Below are 18,675 nucleotides of genomic sequence, written 5' to 3'. Positions count from 1 at the left end.
TTCCTGCTGTTAACACACAGATATCGGGAGGCTTACTCAGTGCAGGTACACACGTGTGCACGTACACATTCGTATACATATACCCTTAGCCAGGGATCATAGACCTCAGGATACTTGGGTAGAGACGTCACTTGCTTGCTGCTGTATGTCTGTTCATACATCTTACCTGTTCTTAGGCTCTAGGAGCCCTCTTCATTTGATGGATAATTGGAAGCCAGAAGGTTTACTTGCCCCTTCCTCCCAGCCCAGGCCCCAGCTCACTGGTGGGGATGTGCACAGAGCAGGCAGCCCACCCTCCCTGGTCTCTCCCCACAGAGCCTGGTGGCACACCGGGTCCCACTGAAGCCATATGCAGCGCCTGTACCCCGATCCCAGTCCCTGCAGGACCAGCCCACCCGAAACCTGGCTGCCTTCCCAGCCTCCCACGACCCCGACCCTGCTGTTCCCACACCCACTGCCACACCCAGTGCCCGAGGAGCTGTCATCCGCCAGAATTCAGATCCGACCTCCGAAGGGCCTGGCCCCAGCCCAAATCCCCCAGCCTGGGTCCGGCAGGATAATGAGGCCCCACCAAAGGTAAGGACAGCCCTTCATGACTGGGGAAGAGCAGAGAAACACAGTTGATCCTTGAACAACTCACAGATTAGGGGTGCTCCCCACACACAGTCAAAAATCTGCATATGACTCTTCGATTCCCCCAAAACAATTACTGATAGTCTTCTGTTGACCAGAAGCCTTACCAGTAACATAAACAAGTTGATTAATATATGTTTTATGTTACACGTATTTTATGTATTATGTTTTTGCAATATAGAAAGCTGGAGAAAAAAACGTTACCAAGAAAATTATAAGAATGAGAAAATACATTTACAGTACTGTGTGTTTCTTAGAAAAAATCTTTATATATGTGGACCTATACAATTCAAACCCATGTTGTTCGAGGGTCAACTGTAGTAAGAGAGGAAGTTGAGGGAGCAGCAAGGTGGAGATGGATTCAGGGTTGGGAGGGAAGAGAAGGGCAAGGCATCCGCCATGGCCCCTGTCCTCGTGGCACATGAATGTGTCACAGTGATCCCAGTGGTGAGTAGGTATGGAAGAATGTCCAGGGTGTTTGGGAAGCACTAGGGGCAGACTTTCTGGGTTAGAATCCCAGCTCTGCCATTTTTCAGCACCATAACTAAACAAATTCATTAGCTTCCCTGATCTCAGTTTACTTCTCCATTAAAGCCAAAAGAATACCTTTCAGAGTCTCAGATGAAATGTTTGTGGAAGGCCTGGCACAGTGCTCGTACCAGCCACACTGACTCCTCTTTCCTCTCTCCTTAGGTGCCTCAGAGAACCTCATCTATTGCTACTGCCCTTAACACCAGTGGGGCCGGAGGGTCCCGGCCAGCCCAAGCTGTTCGTGCCAGGTAACACATGGATGGAGTTGGTCAGCAGCCTAGGGAGTGGGGTGGGAGGCAGAGGGGAGTTTACCAGGTTACCCGCTTAGGGGTGGGTAAACCCCTACCCAGTCACCTCAGCCCCCTCCCTGCCCCTGCCCCCGGCACCCCTGTGCTCCCTCCACAGACCTCGCAGCAACTCCGCCTGGCAAATCTATCTGCAAAGGCGGGCAGAGCGGGGGACCCCCAAGCCTCCAGGGCCCCCTGCTCAGCCCCCTGGCCCGCCCAACGCCTGTAGGTAATGGAGTTGTCCCCCCACTCACTCCCACCCTCAACTCTGCCACCTGACTCCTCTGGTGATGGTTCCCTCTGCGGTGCAGCTCAGCCCCCCAGGAAGGGAAGCACTGTGTCTCTCTGAACTTGCTTCTGCTCTCCTACAGTAACCCTGACCTCAGGAGGAGCGACCCTGGCTGGGAGCGCTCAGACAGTGTCCTCCCCGGTTCTCATGGACATCTCCCCCAGGCTGGCTCACTGGAACGGAACCGTGTGGGAGGTATGTGAACTGGGCCTGGCAGCCTGCTCTCGGGCCTGGATAGTCTCTGTCAAGGTGGGCCCTGTCTTTGGCAGCATGAGACCAAGACACCCTTGGAGGCAGGGTGGGGACTAGGCTGGGTGTGGAGCATGTCATGGAGCGCTGGGGCTCAGGCCTGAGGGGTCAGCTTAAGGCCATCCCCATCCAGGCGTCAGCGACCTCCCTTCTCCTACCTTGCCATATCCAGCTCCCTCCAAACTGGACAGCTCCCCAGTGCTCTCCCCCGGGAACAAAGCCAAGCCTGATGACCACCGCTCACGGCCAGGCCGGCCTGCAGTAAGTCATTGAGTGGCAGCTGTGGCCCTGCCTTCTGCTGGTCTGGGGCTTCGGGGCCAGCTGTGGAGTCTTTCCATCCTGGGTGCCGAGGCGGGATCTTCATTAATCTGCGTGAGAGGATGGGCTGTGGGATAACAAATGTACTTTTCAGTTACTAACCTTTCTTAACCTCTCTCCTGCCGATTCCTGGCTGCCCTTCTTCCCCTGTGGCCCCTCACAGAGCTATAAGCGAGCCATTGGTGAGGTTAGTGAGAAAGGGGCCTGTTTGTGGAAGCCCCTCCTCTGACACTGCCCCTTTTCCTCTGGCATCCTTTGTACCACTGCCCTCTCCCCTTCCCTCCTCACACAGCTCCTTCCCTGCAGGATTTTGTGTTGCTGAAAGAGCGGACCCTGGATGAGGCCCCCCGGCCTCCTAAGAAGGCCATGGACTATTCATCGTCCAGTGAGGAGGTGGAGAGCAGTGAGGATGATGAGGAGGAAAGCAATGGCGAACCATCAGAGGGGAGCAGAGATGCCCCTGGGGCCCGGTATGGGGGCGTCCTAGGGGTGGGGACGCTACCACATCAGAGGCACCCAGAAAGAAGGGTTGCAGGTGTGGGAGAGGGCTCTGGAGTGAGTGTGAGGGAAAGTGGTTCCTCTTTTCCCAGAGGTGGCAATCCTGGCTGTCATGCTGGTCAGTTCTTCTTCCCCTTCTCTAAAGAATGGAGTATAGGAGCTGATGTTCTTCTCTCTCCCACTGTCTTTTTAGTAGAGGTTGGGCCTCCTCAGGTGCCTGTCTTCAGCCAGCCTTCCCCAGATGCCAGGCATGGGTCACCCAGAAGTGAGGCAAAGGCTGCTTGTTGAGGGCTGAATGCATCATTTTAAATAGAGACTGAAGCTGAAAGCACTAGGCCTGCTCTCACCTGCTTCTGTGGCATTTGGGTGACAGGCAGGGCCTGGAGGGCCTCATGACCTTTCTCTCTCCCATAGCAGTGATGGGGACACAGACAGCGTCAGCACCATGGTAGTCCATGATGTAGAAGAGATAGGCGGGACCCAGACCCCCTACGGGGGTGGCACCATGGTGGTCCAGCGTGTGAGTAGGCACCCCGTTTTTCCCAGTGCCTGCTGTATACCCTCCTTGGCCCCAGCACTGACCTTCTTATTCCTTTAGACTCCTGAAGAGGAGCGATGCGTGCTCCATTCTGATAGCAACGGTTACACAAACCTGCCAGATGTGGTCCAACCCAGCCACTCTCCCACTGAGAGTAGCAAAGGTCAAAGCCCCCCCTCAAAGGATGGAGGCAGCGATGTAAGTAGGTGCAGGCAGGTCCACAGGGTGAGGAAAGAGCACTGGCAGTGGGTGGGAGATTCCAGGGGTGCTCAGGCACTGCGGTGGTTGGGCAGAGTGCCTGAGAGCTAGTTGGCCAGAGTTCTGGGGGAACCTGGGTCCTGGGAACAATAGCAGGGAAAGGGCCATGGGCTGGGGTCTCATGTGCTTGTCTACCACTCTTACCCTCATAGTACCAGTCTCGTGGGCTGGTAAAGGCCCCTGGCAAGAGCTCGTTCACGATGTTTGTGGACCTAGGGATCTACCAGCCCGGAGGCAGTGGGGACACCATCCCCATCACAGGTGAGGATGGGAGTACAGGTCTGCCATGAGGCCTGGAGAGGGGCACAGGTGAACATCTGATGACACAGCTTTGCAAAGCAGTCACAGTCTTCCCTTTAACCTGAGCACCTGCCCTGGCACAGAGGCAGCAAGGGCTTCGGAGGCTGCTTTGACCCAAGAGGAAAAATGCTCAGAGCAGCCAAGGACTTTGTCAGGCTTTTTGTTTCAAGTCCTCCATGCATCTCCTTTGTTCTCCAGTGTTTCTCTTTCCTTCTGAGTATTTGGAGGAGCCAAGGACAAGTGTAAGGGTGGGGTAAGAAGAGACGTGTAAGGGAGCAGCAGTCCACCTCCTCTCCTCTCTCTCCCTGGCAGCCCTTGTGGGTGGAGAGGGCGGTCGCCTCGATCAGCTACAGTATGACGTGCGGAAAGGCTCTGTGGTCAACGTGAACCCCACCAACACCCGGGCCCACAGTGAAACCCCCGAGATTCGGAAGTACAAGAAGCGATTCAATTCCGAGATCCTTTGTGCAGCCCTTTGGGGTAAGCCAGGGCCAGGAAGGAAAAGAGGGGTCTGGTGTGCCCCTGTGCTCCTGGTCAGGCGAGGGCCTGGCTCTGCCTCTGATCTGCCCAAGGGGTCCTATTGCAGGTGTCAACCTGCTGGTGGGCACGGAGAACGGGCTGATGTTGCTGGACCGCAGTGGGCAGGGCAAGGTATACGGACTCATCGGGCGGCGGCGTTTCCAGCAAATGGATGTGCTGGAAGGACTCAACTTGCTCATCACCATCTCAGGTGTGTGCGTGGAGTCTGGGGACAGGGGACAGGGCTGGGAGGAGGTGGCTCAGCTCCTCAGCTCTCTTTCACCATCTTCAGCCTGGGAGGAGGGCAACCTTGGTCCAGGAGCCAGAAGGTGGGGCAACACTTTCTCACTCCTTGTGGTATGCAGAAAAGGATGGCGGGGAGGCAGAACTGGACCTCCAATAAGGGAGTTGTGTGTGTATGTGTATGTGTGTGTATCCTTGCCCTGCAGGGAAAAGGAATAAACTGCGGGTGTATTACCTGTCCTGGCTCCGGAACAAGATTCTGCACAATGACCCAGAAGTGGAGAAGAAACAGGGCTGGACTACTGTGGGGGACATGGAGGGCTGCGGGCACTACCGTGTTGGTGAGGAAGTCACAACAGAGTGGCCAGGGCGCATTTGTTTATGAGAGGAGAGAAACGAGGGCCTGGGCTTAATGTCCTTAAAGCCAGAGACCTGAGGTTGGGATATAGTGAGTGACAGACCTGTGGGAGGGGGCCAGCAACCTAAGAAGGGAAGTCCCAGCTTCCCTCTCCTTTCCTGCCCCCAGTGAAATATGAACGCATTAAGTTCCTGGTCATTGCCCTGAAGAACTCCGTGGAGGTGTATGCCTGGGCCCCCAAACCCTACCACAAATTTATGGCCTTCAAGGTAATCCCAGCCTAACCCCCTAGCACCGTTCCAAGGTCTGACTCCTCCACCTGTGTTCCCTGAGCCCTTCTTTCCTCCACAGTCCTTCGCTGACCTGCCTCACCGTCCTCTGCTGGTTGACCTGACAGTAGAGGAGGGACAGCGGCTCAAGGTCATCTATGGTTCCAGTGCCGGCTTCCATGCTGTGGATGTGGACTCAGGGAACAGCTATGACATCTATATCCCTGTGCACGTAAGCTTGGCAAGGCTGTGGGCTGAGAGGGACCACCAGTCTGGGCCCCACATGCAGGGACTCCAATCTACCCTCTCTCCTCCCCAGATCCAGAGCCAGATCACACCCCACGCCATCATCTTCCTCCCCAACACTGACGGCATGGAGATGCTGCTATGCTATGAAGATGAGGGTGTCTACGTTAACACGTATGGGCGGATCATTAAAGATGTAGTGCTTCAGTGGGGGGAGATGCCCACCTCTGTGGGTAAGTGAGGTGCCTGCCCCCAAGCTGCGGGTCATGGAGCTTGCCAGGGTATGGGGCTGAGCTGCAGCCCAGTCACTGCCTGTCAATTCCCTTCTCCATAGCCTACATCTGCTCCAACCAGATAATGGGCTGGGGCGAGAAAGCCATTGAGATCCGCTCTGTGGAGACGGGCCACCTAGACGGGGTCTTCATGCACAAACGAGCTCAGAGGCTCAAGTTCCTGTGTGAACGGAATGACAAGGTGGGAGCCCCTTGCCCCCTGGAAAATGCCCAGGCCCCTGCACTGGGCTGGCTTCTACACCCTAAGTCGCTGCCAAGGAGAGGATGATTGTGGAATCTCCCTGAAAGGGGGCCTTAGGGGAACACAACATGCAGTCACAGCCTCCCCTTCCCTCATCTTCAGTTTCTGAGAATTCTCCGGATTCCTTCACCCTAGAGGTTGACCAGCTACCCTCTTCCCCAAGCATTTCTGCCCTTCAGAGGGGTGGGGTGCTCTGAGAAACTAAACTCTGCAGTTTCTCCCTCTCTCTCTCAATTAATTGAACTGCCCTCCACACCCCCCATCCCTTGGTAACTTCTTCCCCTTCCTTACTCAGGTGTTCTTTGCCTCAGTCCGCTCTGGGGGCAGCAGCCAAGTTTACTTCATGACTCTGAACCGTAACTGCATCATGAATTGGTGATGGGCCCTGGGTGGGGCTATCCCACATGGACCCAGCTCTCGCCCCACAGCCAGACTTCCCAGGCTGCCCTTCTTTCCCCTTCCTGGGCTTTGCTTTTACTGGTTTGATTCACTGGAGCCTGCTGGGAACGTGACCTCTAACCCCTGATGCTTTCGTGATCACGTGACCATCCTTTTCCCTAACATGTTCTCTCCCCAAAACTGTGCCTGTCCCAACTTCTGGGGAGAGGCACAGCTTCCCCTTACCAGGAATTGAGTGGGCCTGGCTCCCCCTTTTCTCCACTTAAGAGGAGAGTGCTTGGGGCTTGGACCCCATCCCCGCTGCTGCTGACTGGGCAGGGCCCTGGGCCCCTTTATTTGCACGTCAGGGGAGCCGGCTCCCCCCTTGAATGTACCAGACCCTGGGGGGGGTCACTGGGCCCTAGGTTTTAAGGGGGTCACAAGCCACTCCAGGGGCAGGGACCATTTCCTCATTTTCTGAAAGCACTTTAATGATTCCCCTCCCCCCAAACCCCAGGGACTGGAGGGGGGACCCCGCCAGCCAAAACGTTTCTCCCTTTTCAACCTCCATCTCTTCTAGCCTCTGCCCTTCCTTGGTGGAGGGTGGGAGCAGGGAGCTCTCACCCTCCACACCCCCTTGCTTGCATCTGTATATAGTGTGAGCAGCAAGTAGCCCTGTCCCCTCCTCCCTCCGCCCCCTTCCACCCCCTCCTCAATGTAGTGGCCTTGGATATCCCATTTGTTAATAAAGACAATTCAACCAGCTCCCACCATTTCAGGCCCCATTTTATTCTCTTGTTTTTTCTTACAATCTTGGATACTAACCAAAGCAAGCCAGCAGAATAGGGATGAAGGGGGATGGGGGGCTGGGATCTGCAATTGGTGAGTCTGGGGGGTGGGGTGGGCAGTGCTGGGCCAAGAAAACCTAGAAGAAATGACTGAAGGAGGGCCAGGGCACTCTTAGCCTTAAACCTGTGGGGGATTGTGGGGGACCTGTTCTGAGGGCATTTTGTTCCTGCAAAGGGGTTTCTCCTGTGTGGCTCTCAAAGACAGCTTAGACGCTCACAGGGCTAGAGGGTCCCATGGGGCTGGTGCCTGAGCAAAACTGAGAGGTCAGCAATGCTGAATAGAGGATGGTCCTTGCTTTCTAGAGGATTGGCACCCAAGAGCCTGCCTGAATTGTCTGCCCTCTTTCTGACCCCTCTATGGTGACCAGGACTACATACTTGTGCACACACAACATGTGTTTACAAAATAACTGCTTTGTTAGTAGCAGTGGGGAAGAATCATAATATAGCAGTGGCAGCAACTCATTTTTCAAAATCTACTCGTGGAGTTGGGTGGGAAAGTCGAAGTCAGTGCCGTGACCGGCTTAAGTCTACATACACGATGGGTAGGGCAGTTCTGGCACTTGGTTGAAGTAACCCCCGAGGAAGATGAGGCTGGAGCCTACACTGAAGAGCACCAGAGCAGCCCAGAAGCAGATGTTGTCAAGGGCCTTCCCCATGCGCACCCAGTTGGACAGCTCCTGGGGAAGGGGCAGGCACAAGCTGAGTCTGTAAAGGCTGCAGGAACCTGGGGCACCCCACCTGCCTCTGACTCTTGTCCCACCTCGTTGGTGGCCTCCTGGTCTCTAGTGCTCTCGGCCACGAAGTTCACGGCGTCCACACAGCTGCGGACCTCAGGGGCGGCAGCGCCCAAGCTCTGGCAGAGGGCAGCTGTGGGGAGACAACCCTGATATGGGTTATTAGGAGCCCACCGGCTGCAGGCGCCCCCATTCACCCACCCAGGTCACTCTGCTCACCGGTCCATGTTCCGTGCCGGTGCCTCTGGCCCTCAAACACAAGCTCGCTCCGTGGCTTTTTCAGTATCAGCTCCTCTGCGCGGAGCAGTATGCCCACGGACGACGCCCGTCTAGGGGGCGAGGCAGCCCGGGGGACCTCGGGGGATTCCACGGTGCCCAGGAGGCGCGGCAGCAGCTCCAACAGGACCTGGAGGCGGGGCCGTGGTGGAGATTAGCTCGAAGCCGCGCCCCCTACCCTGGAACCGCCCACCCCACGCTTACGTGGCGCAGACGCAGGGACTGGGCGTGAGTGGTGGGCGTCCGCAAAGACACGTTGAGCACGATGACGCAATTCATGACAATGAGCGTGGCAACAACCATGACGAAAATGAGGTACCTGAGGAGCCCGAAGTGCGTGACGTCACAGCCTCCCCATGTTCCCGGAACCACAGAGAGCGCCGCTCTCCTCTGACCTCACAAACAACTTTCCGCAGGGGGTGGAGTGAGACTCCTGAGTTGCTCCTTTGAGGGGCCACACGCGTCCCCTGGTTCTTCTCCCCTTCCTATCGCTCATGGCAGCCATGAAGGGAATCCCCAGCTCCTTGGAAACCCTGCTGTGGGTCTACCACTTCCACAGCTCCACGGAGGTGAGGCAACGCCAGTGGCCCCTGCCCCAGGATGGCAACCTGAGACCCTCTGGGAAGGTCTGCACCGCCGCCCCCACCGTGACTTCTGTCCTATGAACTCATGGCTCCACTGCCCCTGCTTCTCCTCCAGGTGGCCCTCCAGCCTCCCCTTCTATCTTCCCTGGAACTAGCTGTGGCCGCAGCCCATGAGTATCTGAAGCAGAGATTCAGAGAGCTGAAGTCCCTGGAGCCGCTGGAACCGAAGAATACGCCCGCTCCGAAGCCCACCCTGGGGCTGGTGCTAAGAAAAGCTGTGGCAAGTTTCGTGAACTTCGGCGCCACCTTAGAGGTGGAGCGCTAGAGGACTGATGAGAGGGGGGACAAGGGATAGGGACCTCTGTATCCTAACTCCTATACCCACACTGCAGATCTCAGCCCTATGGCTGCGGCAGTCGGTGGGCCGACTAGATGGCGACGACGGCAGCCCGGGACCAGACTCCGGTGATCCGGGTGGAGCGCTGGCCCAGGTAGCCTAGGCTGTGGGGCAGGGTGCTCGGTAAGCGAAGGTTACCGCGGCTTCTGCTCCAGGGGGCGAGGCTATGCCTGTGTGGACGGGGTCTACAGAGGTCTGCCTCATTTCTGCAGCAGTGGCGACTCCAGCTGGGCTTCGGAACCTCCGGGGAACCGGTGAGTTCGGGATGGGGGTGAGTTGGGGGCCAGAGGCCGCGCGGCTGGGGAGGCACTGAGCCAGCCCGTCCCCAACAGAGATACTCAGGAGACTCAAGACGTCCAGCAGCAGCGCTGAGGACGGGGATCCAGAGACTCCATCGCAGTCCCAGCCCCACTTCGCGTTCAAATAAAGCCCAGGCCGGGATGAGACAGCTTAAGCTGCTCCCGGAGTTTTTTGGTGTTGGCCCCGCCCTCCCCCGCCTCGTCCCTCTTAGCTCCGCCCCATGCCAGTCTGGCTCCGCCCCTCGCGTTGGCCAAGACCGTATATGGGCACCGCCGAGACCCGCTGTGCCCTCACCTGCCCAGCAATGGCACGCTCAGAGACGTCTCTGGGATTTTCTGGGCAATTAGGAACAAGAAGACGGTCTGGGCGAGCAGGACGTTGATGGAGACGGTGCATTTCTGGCCGCCGGCTGGAGGAGGGCCCAGTGAGAGCAGCCCTCCATCCCCCCCAAAGCGAGCCAGGATTTAGGGTTGGGATGACAACTTACCCTGCGCTGGCAGGAAGTAGGCGAGTAGTACCAGGCCTGAGATGAGCACGCAGGGCACTATAATGTTAATGACGTAGAAGAGTGGCTTCCGGCGAATGATGAGCGTGTAGATGACGTCAATGTCCCTTGGACCATCAGGGGAGCTACCGTTGTGGCGGCGGATCACCCCGGGGCAGAAGTCAATGGCCCACTCGCCATTCTCTGTAGGACGGGCGGCGAGTTCAGTCCGCCCTCAGGGGTGGGGTGCCCTGCTGTGCTCTGTGGCCCCACACTTGACAGCGGGAGCCTGTAACTTTGGGCGGGAGAGAGGAGGCAGCTGTCTGGACCAGGGTAGGTGAGGCAGGTGGTCTGGACTGCTTGGGCATGGGCCGACGGCATGAGGACAATTCGGCCGGAAAAGGACATTCTTGGTGAGGGTACAGAATTACCACGAGGAAGTAGGACTAGTCTGACAATCGAGAATGATTTCAGGAAAGGGGCAAGTTAAAGTACGCTTGCCAAAGTCAATTCCCTGTACTGATGGTCTGGGGCAACCCCATTCAAGTCTCCTCCCTGGACCCTCTTCTAGAAGCGGATTTTCGGAACAGGAGGCGACCTCACCAGTATAAGCCTCAGTGTCGATATCTATCTTGCTGATGGTCTCTCCGTCATCATCCACAGCAAAGACAAACTCCACCTCTTCAGCATTGTACGTCTGAGAGCTGCGGAGGAGCCAGGGCCGGGGGCCGAACCCCAGAAGATCGAACCCAAGCCCTTGCCTTAGGCCCTGCCCTCGAAGGTGGGATCTGGCGGGATAATAACACTCCACCCCATTACCCAGACCACGCTTGTTGCCACCCTTACTTCTAACTCGCTGGAGTGGGCCCACCCATCCCAGTGTCTGGCTCCGCCTCCAGGTTAGAGTTCCCCATATGGCTCCGCCCCCTGCTCCCGTAACCCCATAATCGTCCTGGCCTCTAAGTAATTTCCCACCGGAAAACGAGCGAGCAGTTCTGCCAGTCGAAGGGGAAGTAGGTGACCTCCACGGCGCAGGTGCTGCGGTAGATGGCCGGTGGCAACCAACTCACGTAGCCGCCCTGGGAGACCAGCACGTTGCAGTCGTAGGCCACGCCGAACTGGCCGTCAATGCTGTAGGCTCCCGGAAACCCAGCGTTTGCGGAAGTCCGTGGCTCCTCGCCCTCAACCAACACCCTGTCCCAACCAGGTCCAGCCCAGTTTCCCTCCTACCCGCCCCCTCAGGACTCGGGTTCCTTCCAGCCTGGCTTCTACCCGGTCCTCACTTGTTTTCCAGCACAATCTCTGGTAGCCATACGAGTTCTGAAGGGACCCGCAGGGTTTCAACGCCCCCAAAGTCTTCCTTGCTGTAGTTCAGTCGGTAATCATGCCAATCCTAAAGGGTGGGAGTGGAAGGACATGTGCCCTGCATCTCCCAACTACTGTACGTTAGGAGTTTGGAAGAAAGGGGGACCCTCTCTAGGGAGGGAACAAGACCTCACACTGTTCCCCAGAGTTGACTCACGATTCCAATCCAGACGCTGCTGGTGAGAGTCTCCTCTTTTTCGTTCTGCAGATGGGCGATTAGGATGATTGAAATGGTTTTCCAAGGCCAGAAGTGACCTTTAGGACAGAGTTCAGCTGCTGGGGCCAGAAGTGGAATCTTAAGCTCAGAGATGGTGGTTAGGGTGGAGATGGGGTATCTTACCAGTGAGATGAGGTTGGTCAGGGTGACCTTGAGGGTAATGGTAACAGTGTCCTCAGGCCCCCTCACTGGCCGACGTTCTGGGTCATAGTTGTCGAAGAGATGATGATAAAGACGTAACTCCTCATTCGTCCCCTCACCTCTCCCTGGGGATGGGGTCAAACAATGGAGTTTACTAGTGATGAAGATGCTATAGGAGGCCTCTCCTCTCTGCTTCTTCTGAGTCTGTGCAGGGCTCTGCTTCTCTGTATATCTGTCTCTGAGACTATTATTCCATGTGTGCCGAAGCAATGATATTGCACCTAGTCTCTGTCTTTGTCCTGTCCCTTTATGATAATATCTCCATGTGTATGTCTGACCACCTCCCCTGACCCCTGTCCATACCGAGGAGCTGCAAGAGGACCAGGGCGCTGAGCAGAGCCCTAGCCATCCTGCTGTCTGGTCTTCAGGGTTATTCTGAGCTTTGGCAGGCTTGGAGTGGGCCAGGCCAGGGTACTTGAGTGAGGGGAAGAAGGGTGTTAGTTCCGGGCTGGGTTAGGAGACTGTCACCTAATCCTTTTACCACCCCTACTGCAGCCAGGGACATCTTGGCTGCTTCCAGAGGCAGCTGCCCCATCCTGTGTTCCCTGCCCCCACCCCATTCCAGCATCCTTTGCCTGGTCTTTGGCCAGCTCCCCAGCCACAGGCCTGATCCTCTCATGACCGGAGCAGGCTCAACTCAGGTGAACAGGTCCTTTAAGAGCGCCTGGAACCACAAGCCTGCAGCAGGGGATGGGGGGCCCCGTTTTGACATGCGCTGGTGTCCTTTGAGTAAGCTTCCCTATGCAGGTCACACCTCTTGCCTCTCATACTCATCCATGTGGAACACACACTACCACCACCCTAAGCCCAGCCAAGGTCACACTGATGAATTTTCTATTGGCAGTTTGGCAAAAAGCAAAGTTTCTGTAAAGACCTGGTAATGAGACAGGCAGTCACAGGGAATTAGTCTGCAGTAACAGACTCCATCTGGCAAAGGAGCTACTGCATTACAGGCCCCACCTACTCCCATAACCTATCCCCATGTCTGCCTACCCCCAGCCCCCCTGAGTGGGCACCTGCCAGACAGGCCAGTTTCTCCTTGTCTCTCACTGCTGCCACCTTGTGGCCACATGTGATAGTACTGCCTTCCCCACCCAAAACACATACACGCCTTAATTGATCCTTTCGGTACTCCTTAAAGTTTCCCTAGACCACCCTAATCAATCACCTGAGATGCTAATTTAAAATTCAGGTTCCTAGGCTCAATTCCTAAAGAATCCCAGTTTAGGAAGATAGCAGAAATGGTGTTCTAGGAATCTGTTTTTAAGAAGGTATCCGTGTCTCCATATGTGTGGGAGGTACTGCTGAACTAAGCACTTTTTATGCCTTACACATTGCTTCCTCATGCCAGTCCAGCAAAGCAGTTACCATTGTCCTGAATGTACAAAAGAGGTCTCTAAGGTCAGGTACAAGGTCATACAAATAGATTAGCAATAATGCATAAGACTTATTAATCAGCTTTGTTAATCATGTATACCTGTGTTCATTTTACATTTCACTTTTATGGCCATTTTGGGGTCTCTTTCCTGTACCTGTGAGGTCCCTCATAATTGCCACCATATTACCAGCGAGAATACTAAAGACCAGAAGGTCCATGCATCTTGTCCATTTCCCACACATCCTTGAAGCCTCTGCTTCCACTGCCAATTGCTTTATCATTCCATGTTTCCCATTTTAGACACAGAAAAAATCTGTTTGGCCCAACTCACCTCCTTGCATATGGCTGATACATGTATTGACTTTAAAACCTGTGCTGCTGCTTATTCCACAGCCTCTGGGTCAGGGCCTGGGCCAATAGTTGTTGTGATAAATACAGATGTTTATTCAGACATTAATGGGCACCTGCAAGGTTCCCTGCACGGGCCAGATGTTATTATAGAGATGAGTAAGACGTGGTCTTGAGGAGAAAGGAGAGAACTATAAGCAGACAGTGACATCAGAACTGTCAAAAGGGTAAAAAACAGGAGCTATGAAGCTGTAGGTAGCGTCTTTGTGTTACAAGAATGAGATCCACAAGGCAGATTTCCTGTCGGCATACACGTGAACTGAGACAAACTGAACCAGTGTCAGAGGCCAAAGCAGCTCTGGAGACCAGCCACTCCCACCTCTCCTGCCTCTGCTCTGTTTTCTGTGCTCCTCTCACTCCTGACCAGCCTGCCTTTTCTCTTGACTTTATGTGTCCTCTTTATACTGTGTGGTTTCTGCATCATTTCACCATGATCTTGACCCCAATTTGACCACTTGTCTTCTCTATGTAGATGTAGCCAATTCAATCTTTGCTGTCATCATTATCTATCTGATGCCATGAGGCTATGGGTTCAGGCCTGGAACAGTCATGGCCTAAGACAGCCCCATTTACCAAGGGTGGTAGGTGTGGCTACCTGTCCAGAGCCTTCCACCCCTTACTAACCAAGCCTACTGCCTATACATTTCATTCCCAAAATACCCTGTCATCATCCTATTCTTATTGCTACAACGGATAAAGCACTATATTCTTCCCAGCAGGATTGAAACTTGATGTCTTCCAAAAATAATTGTGGCAGGGGCCCTTCAAAACAGCTCTCAACATCAGAGTTCAGCATCCACAGGTTTATGTACAGTCTCCTTTAGATGTGATTTCCATCCATTCTCCAGATATGAGCTAAATCTTCAATTTAATCACCATTATTACATCATGTATAAACAATACTCCTCTCTCTCTTTCTCTATCACACACACACACACACACGCACATGCGCGCGCACACACACACACACACACCACATCATATAAGATACAATGGTAGGGCAAAGCCACATTATTATTACATCATGTATAAACAATACTCCTCTCTCTCTTTCTATATCACACACACACACACGCACGCACATGCGCGCGCACACACACACACACACCACATCATATAAGATACAATGGTAGGGCAAAGCCACATTTGGACCAACAACCTGCATGTGGGAGAGTAGTTTGGGGTGGAGAGAGAGTATGTAGAAATCCTCGTCCTTTGATGCCCAAGCTCATGTGTTGCAGCTTGAATCATTGGCCCAGCATGTGTCACATTCTAAAGCAGAGCACCTTTCTGTAGGGTCCCCAACTGGGACTATAACTCATGGGTGAAGGTTTTCCTCAGATCAGTGAACCCCACAGGTATCTCTTGCAAAGTCAGCACGTCAGCAACCTTCCCCCTTCCCAGTCCCCCACCCCCATCCTTGCCCCTTCCACAGTCTATGCTACTGGCACAGAGCTGAGCCATCAGTTTGTTTTGTCTTGTTTTGTTTTTCTGTTTGCTCAGGATGACGATTACCTGAGAGACTGAGACTTTCTGCCAAGTTTGTGGAATCAGGCACCTAAGTTAGGCCTGGGTTTTGTATTTTTATAATGAAAATTTCACAGAACCTCAGTGGTCTGCCTGACAATTTTGTTTCTGGAGATGCCTTGACTTCTAAGCTAGACCCAAAGATCTTAGCTCAACAGGAAGCCACTCCCTTTATCTACTGCTTCTTGGCTGGTAACTCAGAACAGCTGCAGCTATCCCAGAGGCCAGGCCTGCCAAGCGTCTGAAGCGTCTGTTTCTTAGTCATCAGTGTCCTCACGATGAAAATATCCCCCAGCTCCTCTGATGAGAGCCCTCTTTTTCTTTGTGAATGGGGAGAGTGAATTGGCTGAGGGTAGGGAGGGGCAGCAGACAAAGATTTCTAGACTGTCTCCCTCACTAGAACTTAAGTTCTCTGATCACTAAGACCTTGCTGGTTTACTGTGTTCAAGGCATATAGCACAAACCTTAACACATAATGGGCACTCAATAATTTACTGAACAAATGGATAAGTGAAAGAATGAGTGTCTTACCTTCCTAGCACCCTCCCTGTTACTGAGAACTGTTCTCCAACCATTTGACTCCAGAGAATCCACCAGGTACTCAGAGACCCGCCACCTCTGGCCAGAGTTGATAGGTCCAGAAGAGAACACCTGACCCAAGCCAGGTCAAAAAAGCCCTTCCTTGGGAATTTTGTCAAGTGGGTACTGAGGAAGTCTGGTCTCTCTCTGCTGTAGGAGCCACAAGATACAAAATTTAGATTCATATTCATTCCTCATCTTTTACATGGTTGAGAGAGAATGCAACTGATACACAAAGACAAAAAGAGACAAGAAAGGGCCTCCATCATCCCAGCGCCTGGTCCCAAAACTCCACTGGCCCAGTTGTACTTGTTTCCTCCTGCAGACTGCTTGTCCAATACTTCCTTTGAATGAGGTACCTCAGAATCTCTCCAATAAAGCCCCCTTTTCTTGGCTTAAAGATATTAGGATTAAAAAAATAATAAACTAGTATAAAGAAAACAAAAATGCCTCATAACACAATACCCAGAAAAACTCTGTGACAATAAAGTAATACATGTCATCACTAGAACAATTGAAGAATACAGAAAGACATAAAATCAAAAGCTTCCCTGTGTCTACGGCCATGCCACCCTGAACGTGCCCGATCTTGTCTGATCTCGGAAGCTGAGCAGGGTCAGGCCTGATTAGTACTTGGATGGGAGACCACCTAGGAAGACTAGGTACTATAGGCATAAAAAATAAGGGATTGTAATTGACAAGGTCCTTGCAATCTGTGAGGTCAACCAAGGGTTGCCTTGCCTAAAAAAAAAAAAAAAAAGGCTTTCCTGTTTCTCCAGTCCCTCTTGCAAAGGTTAACAGCTTTGGTTAAATGTAAATCTTTCTAAACCCAAGCCCAGCATACCTAGGTTTATATATATTATACATATATATACACACACATATATATACATATATATATTTGTATCCAAATATATATGGATACAAAAAGCATCACACTATGTTTACTATTCTGCAACTTTTTGTAGAGATTGGCCCATATCAGTACCTATAAGTCTTCCTCATTCTTTTAAACTGCTGTAGTGTTCCACTGTATGAATGTACTATAGATAATTTATCCGGTTCACAATGGATAGACATTTAAAGTGCTTACCATTTTGGGTTTTGCAATGATAAACTATGCAACAGCAAACATATTTATGCATTTATCTTTAGTATACTTTTGCAAATACATTTTTAGGGTTAATTCCTAGCTGTGGAATTGTTGGGGCAAAGAGTTCATACTTTTTTTTTAACTTCTGATGGCTTTTGCCACATTGTTCTCCAAAAAGCATGCACCCATTTACATTCACACAAACAGTATGAGAATGCCTTAGTCCTCACACCCTCTTCAGTAGGGAATATTATCAAACTTTAAAATTTTTGCCAAACCAATAGGTGAAAATTGCTATCTTTTTGTTTTGTGATCTACATGTCTTGCTGAAGGAGGTTGAGTTTTTTTTGTTTTTTTGTTTTTTTTTTAACATATACTGGCCATCTATATGGATCTCTTTTTTCTGAAAATTGCCTGTTCATATCAATGGAACAAAATAATATTTATTCCAAGATACGAGAATTTGCAATACGATGAAGATAAAATAGTACATTAATGTAGAAAATAAGGCTTAGTCAAATAAAGACCTTTGAGACAACTGGAAAACCAAACATCAAAATAACCAAGAAACCCTCATATCTTCAAAACCCAAATCTGGAGATGTAGCAAATGTAAAAGCGCTGCTGTGAAACTGTGAGAAATCCCTGGGCAGAGAGACTGTGGTGGGTCCCAGTTTGGGGGCGGGGGGATGGGAGGTCAGAGTGGAAGGCTGATTGGCTCTGCTGAAGAGAGATGAAAATGGTAAAGAGTCATAATAAATAACTTCTAAAAGATAGAGGCAGAAATGAAAAAGAGAGAGAGTGCACGAGCAAGAGCAGGAGGGAGAAGGAAGGGGAGGGATGCAGCTCAGGGACCCCCTTGAGGATCCAGAGCGGAGCCAGGAAGTCCCCCAGGTCCCAGGCAAAGTAAGTGTTCACCTTCCCCAGGTGGCAATCTTCTTACCAACTTAGGTTAAGAAGAAAAAGTCCTTGGCACTTACTCATATAGGAAAGAAAGTTTATACTGGTCATCTGTTAAAGATTTCGAATCAACTTCTCACTTGTACAGAGACCGACAAGAAAATGAATCAAGAAGGGAAGTCTCTATATTAATGTCTAAAGAATGGACAGTACATTCATGGGAAGTTTCTAGGACACCGTGGGCTTGGCTTCAGAGAGTTGAGAAGATGGTGGAAGAGAAGGTGACAGGACTGTAGATGCCCCTGCAAGGATTCTGCTGATTCTAAAAGTGCAGGAGAAAATGATTCAGAGTCAGAGGAAAACTGCTAAATACTTGCTGTGTCTAAATAGCCCCAATGAGGTTGGGAATCCTTAAACAAAAAGGATGCAAGAAGCAATTATAAAATGATGCCTGTTAAATCCAGTGGTTCATACTCCTAAACTGTAATTGATTTTTAATACTCTTAGTATTAATATTTATTGCATATTTTAAAGTTACTAAGAGAGTAAATCTTAAAAGTTCTCATCACGAGAAAAAAATTTCCTGTAACTGTATGGTGACGAATGTTAACTACACTTACTGTGGTGATCGCTTTGTAATACATATGAATATGGAATCACTGTGTCGTACACCCGAAACGAATATAATACTGTACGTCAATCATACCACAAGAAAAAAAAAAAAAGAGGAAGACCTGAAACCTGTAATTTAAAGTGAAAAAATTAAAAAGACACTGAAAAGTCTAGAAGAGAGAAGTTGTGCCCAAATAATACTCTGAAATGTAGAAATGACTGAACTTTCGTGTACTCTTAAAGGAGTGTAGCTTAATACTTATCAGATGTGTGTCGTAGCATAAATCAATGTTAGTAAAGTGTTTTCAGAGACAACACAAAG

The 18,675-nt window shown here is 51.9% G+C and overlaps 3 protein-coding genes and 1 pseudogene across 16 annotated transcripts in view; 3 read left to right on the top strand and 1 right to left on the bottom strand.

Annotated features, from left to right (window-relative positions):
- The window catches only part of MINK1 (misshapen like kinase 1), a 50,460-nt gene extending 43,239 nt beyond the window's left edge, over positions 1-7,221 (top strand). Inside the window, exons 16-33 of one of the 14 annotated variants that reach the window (XM_015597435.2) lie at positions 316-576; positions 1,327-1,412; positions 1,570-1,680; positions 1,823-1,935; positions 2,123-2,250; positions 2,471-2,494; positions 2,614-2,777; positions 3,220-3,325; positions 3,404-3,541; positions 3,754-3,862; positions 4,214-4,381; positions 4,488-4,631; positions 4,870-5,004; positions 5,190-5,290; positions 5,373-5,522; positions 5,610-5,769; positions 5,871-6,010; positions 6,366-7,213. In XM_015597435.2, the coding sequence (XP_015452921.1) occupies positions 316-576; positions 1,327-1,412; positions 1,570-1,680; positions 1,823-1,935; positions 2,123-2,250; positions 2,471-2,494; positions 2,614-2,777; positions 3,220-3,325; positions 3,404-3,541; positions 3,754-3,862; positions 4,214-4,381; positions 4,488-4,631; positions 4,870-5,004; positions 5,190-5,290; positions 5,373-5,522; positions 5,610-5,769; positions 5,871-6,010; positions 6,366-6,449 (2,322 nt within the window). In that variant the 3' untranslated portion in view covers positions 6,450-7,213. Of the gene's footprint in view, positions 1-315; positions 577-1,326; positions 1,413-1,569; positions 1,681-1,822; positions 1,936-2,122; positions 2,251-2,470; positions 2,495-2,613; positions 2,778-3,219; positions 3,326-3,403; positions 3,542-3,753; positions 3,863-4,213; positions 4,382-4,487; positions 4,632-4,869; positions 5,005-5,189; positions 5,291-5,372; positions 5,770-5,870; positions 6,011-6,365 lie in introns of all 14 variants that reach the window. The other 13 variants (XM_006922259.3, XM_015597437.1, XM_006922262.1 and 10 more) reach the window with 13 other exon arrangements.
- CHRNE (cholinergic receptor nicotinic epsilon subunit) overlaps positions 7,217-18,675 on the bottom strand; it is a 32,813-nt gene continuing 21,354 nt past the window's right edge. The window contains exons 2-12 of the mRNA XM_025040156.1: positions 11,780-11,922; positions 11,597-11,641; positions 11,358-11,467; positions 11,050-11,205; positions 10,678-10,778; positions 10,078-10,278; positions 9,885-9,999; positions 8,514-8,628; positions 8,253-8,439; positions 8,060-8,166; positions 7,217-7,976 (exon numbers count right to left, since the gene is read on the bottom strand). Of these exons, the coding sequence (XP_024895924.1) occupies positions 7,827-7,976; positions 8,060-8,166; positions 8,253-8,439; positions 8,514-8,628; positions 9,885-9,999; positions 10,078-10,278; positions 10,678-10,778; positions 11,050-11,205; positions 11,358-11,467; positions 11,597-11,641; positions 11,780-11,922 (1,430 nt within the window). The 3' untranslated portion in view covers positions 7,217-7,826. The remainder of the gene's footprint in view (positions 7,977-8,059; positions 8,167-8,252; positions 8,440-8,513; positions 8,629-9,884; positions 10,000-10,077; positions 10,279-10,677; positions 10,779-11,049; positions 11,206-11,357; positions 11,468-11,596; positions 11,642-11,779; positions 11,923-18,675) is intronic.
- CUNH17orf107 (chromosome unknown C17orf107 homolog) lies at positions 8,433-9,821 on the top strand. The gene is given in 4 exon segments (XM_006922253.3): positions 8,433-8,878; positions 9,009-9,206; positions 9,286-9,428; positions 9,430-9,821. Coding segments are annotated over 4 exon segments (552 nt in total). The 5' UTR covers positions 8,433-8,803; the 3' UTR covers positions 9,566-9,821.
- On the top strand, positions 16,305-16,423 carry LOC112471481 (annotated as a pseudogene).

The sequence above is a fragment of the Pteropus alecto genome, unplaced genomic scaffold, assembly GCF_000325575.1.
Source record: "Pteropus alecto unplaced genomic scaffold, ASM32557v1 scaffold398, whole genome shotgun sequence".
NCBI classification, from domain to species: domain Eukaryota; kingdom Metazoa; phylum Chordata; class Mammalia; order Chiroptera; family Pteropodidae; genus Pteropus; species Pteropus alecto.
This window is presented reverse-complemented; position numbering and strand designations above follow the sequence as displayed.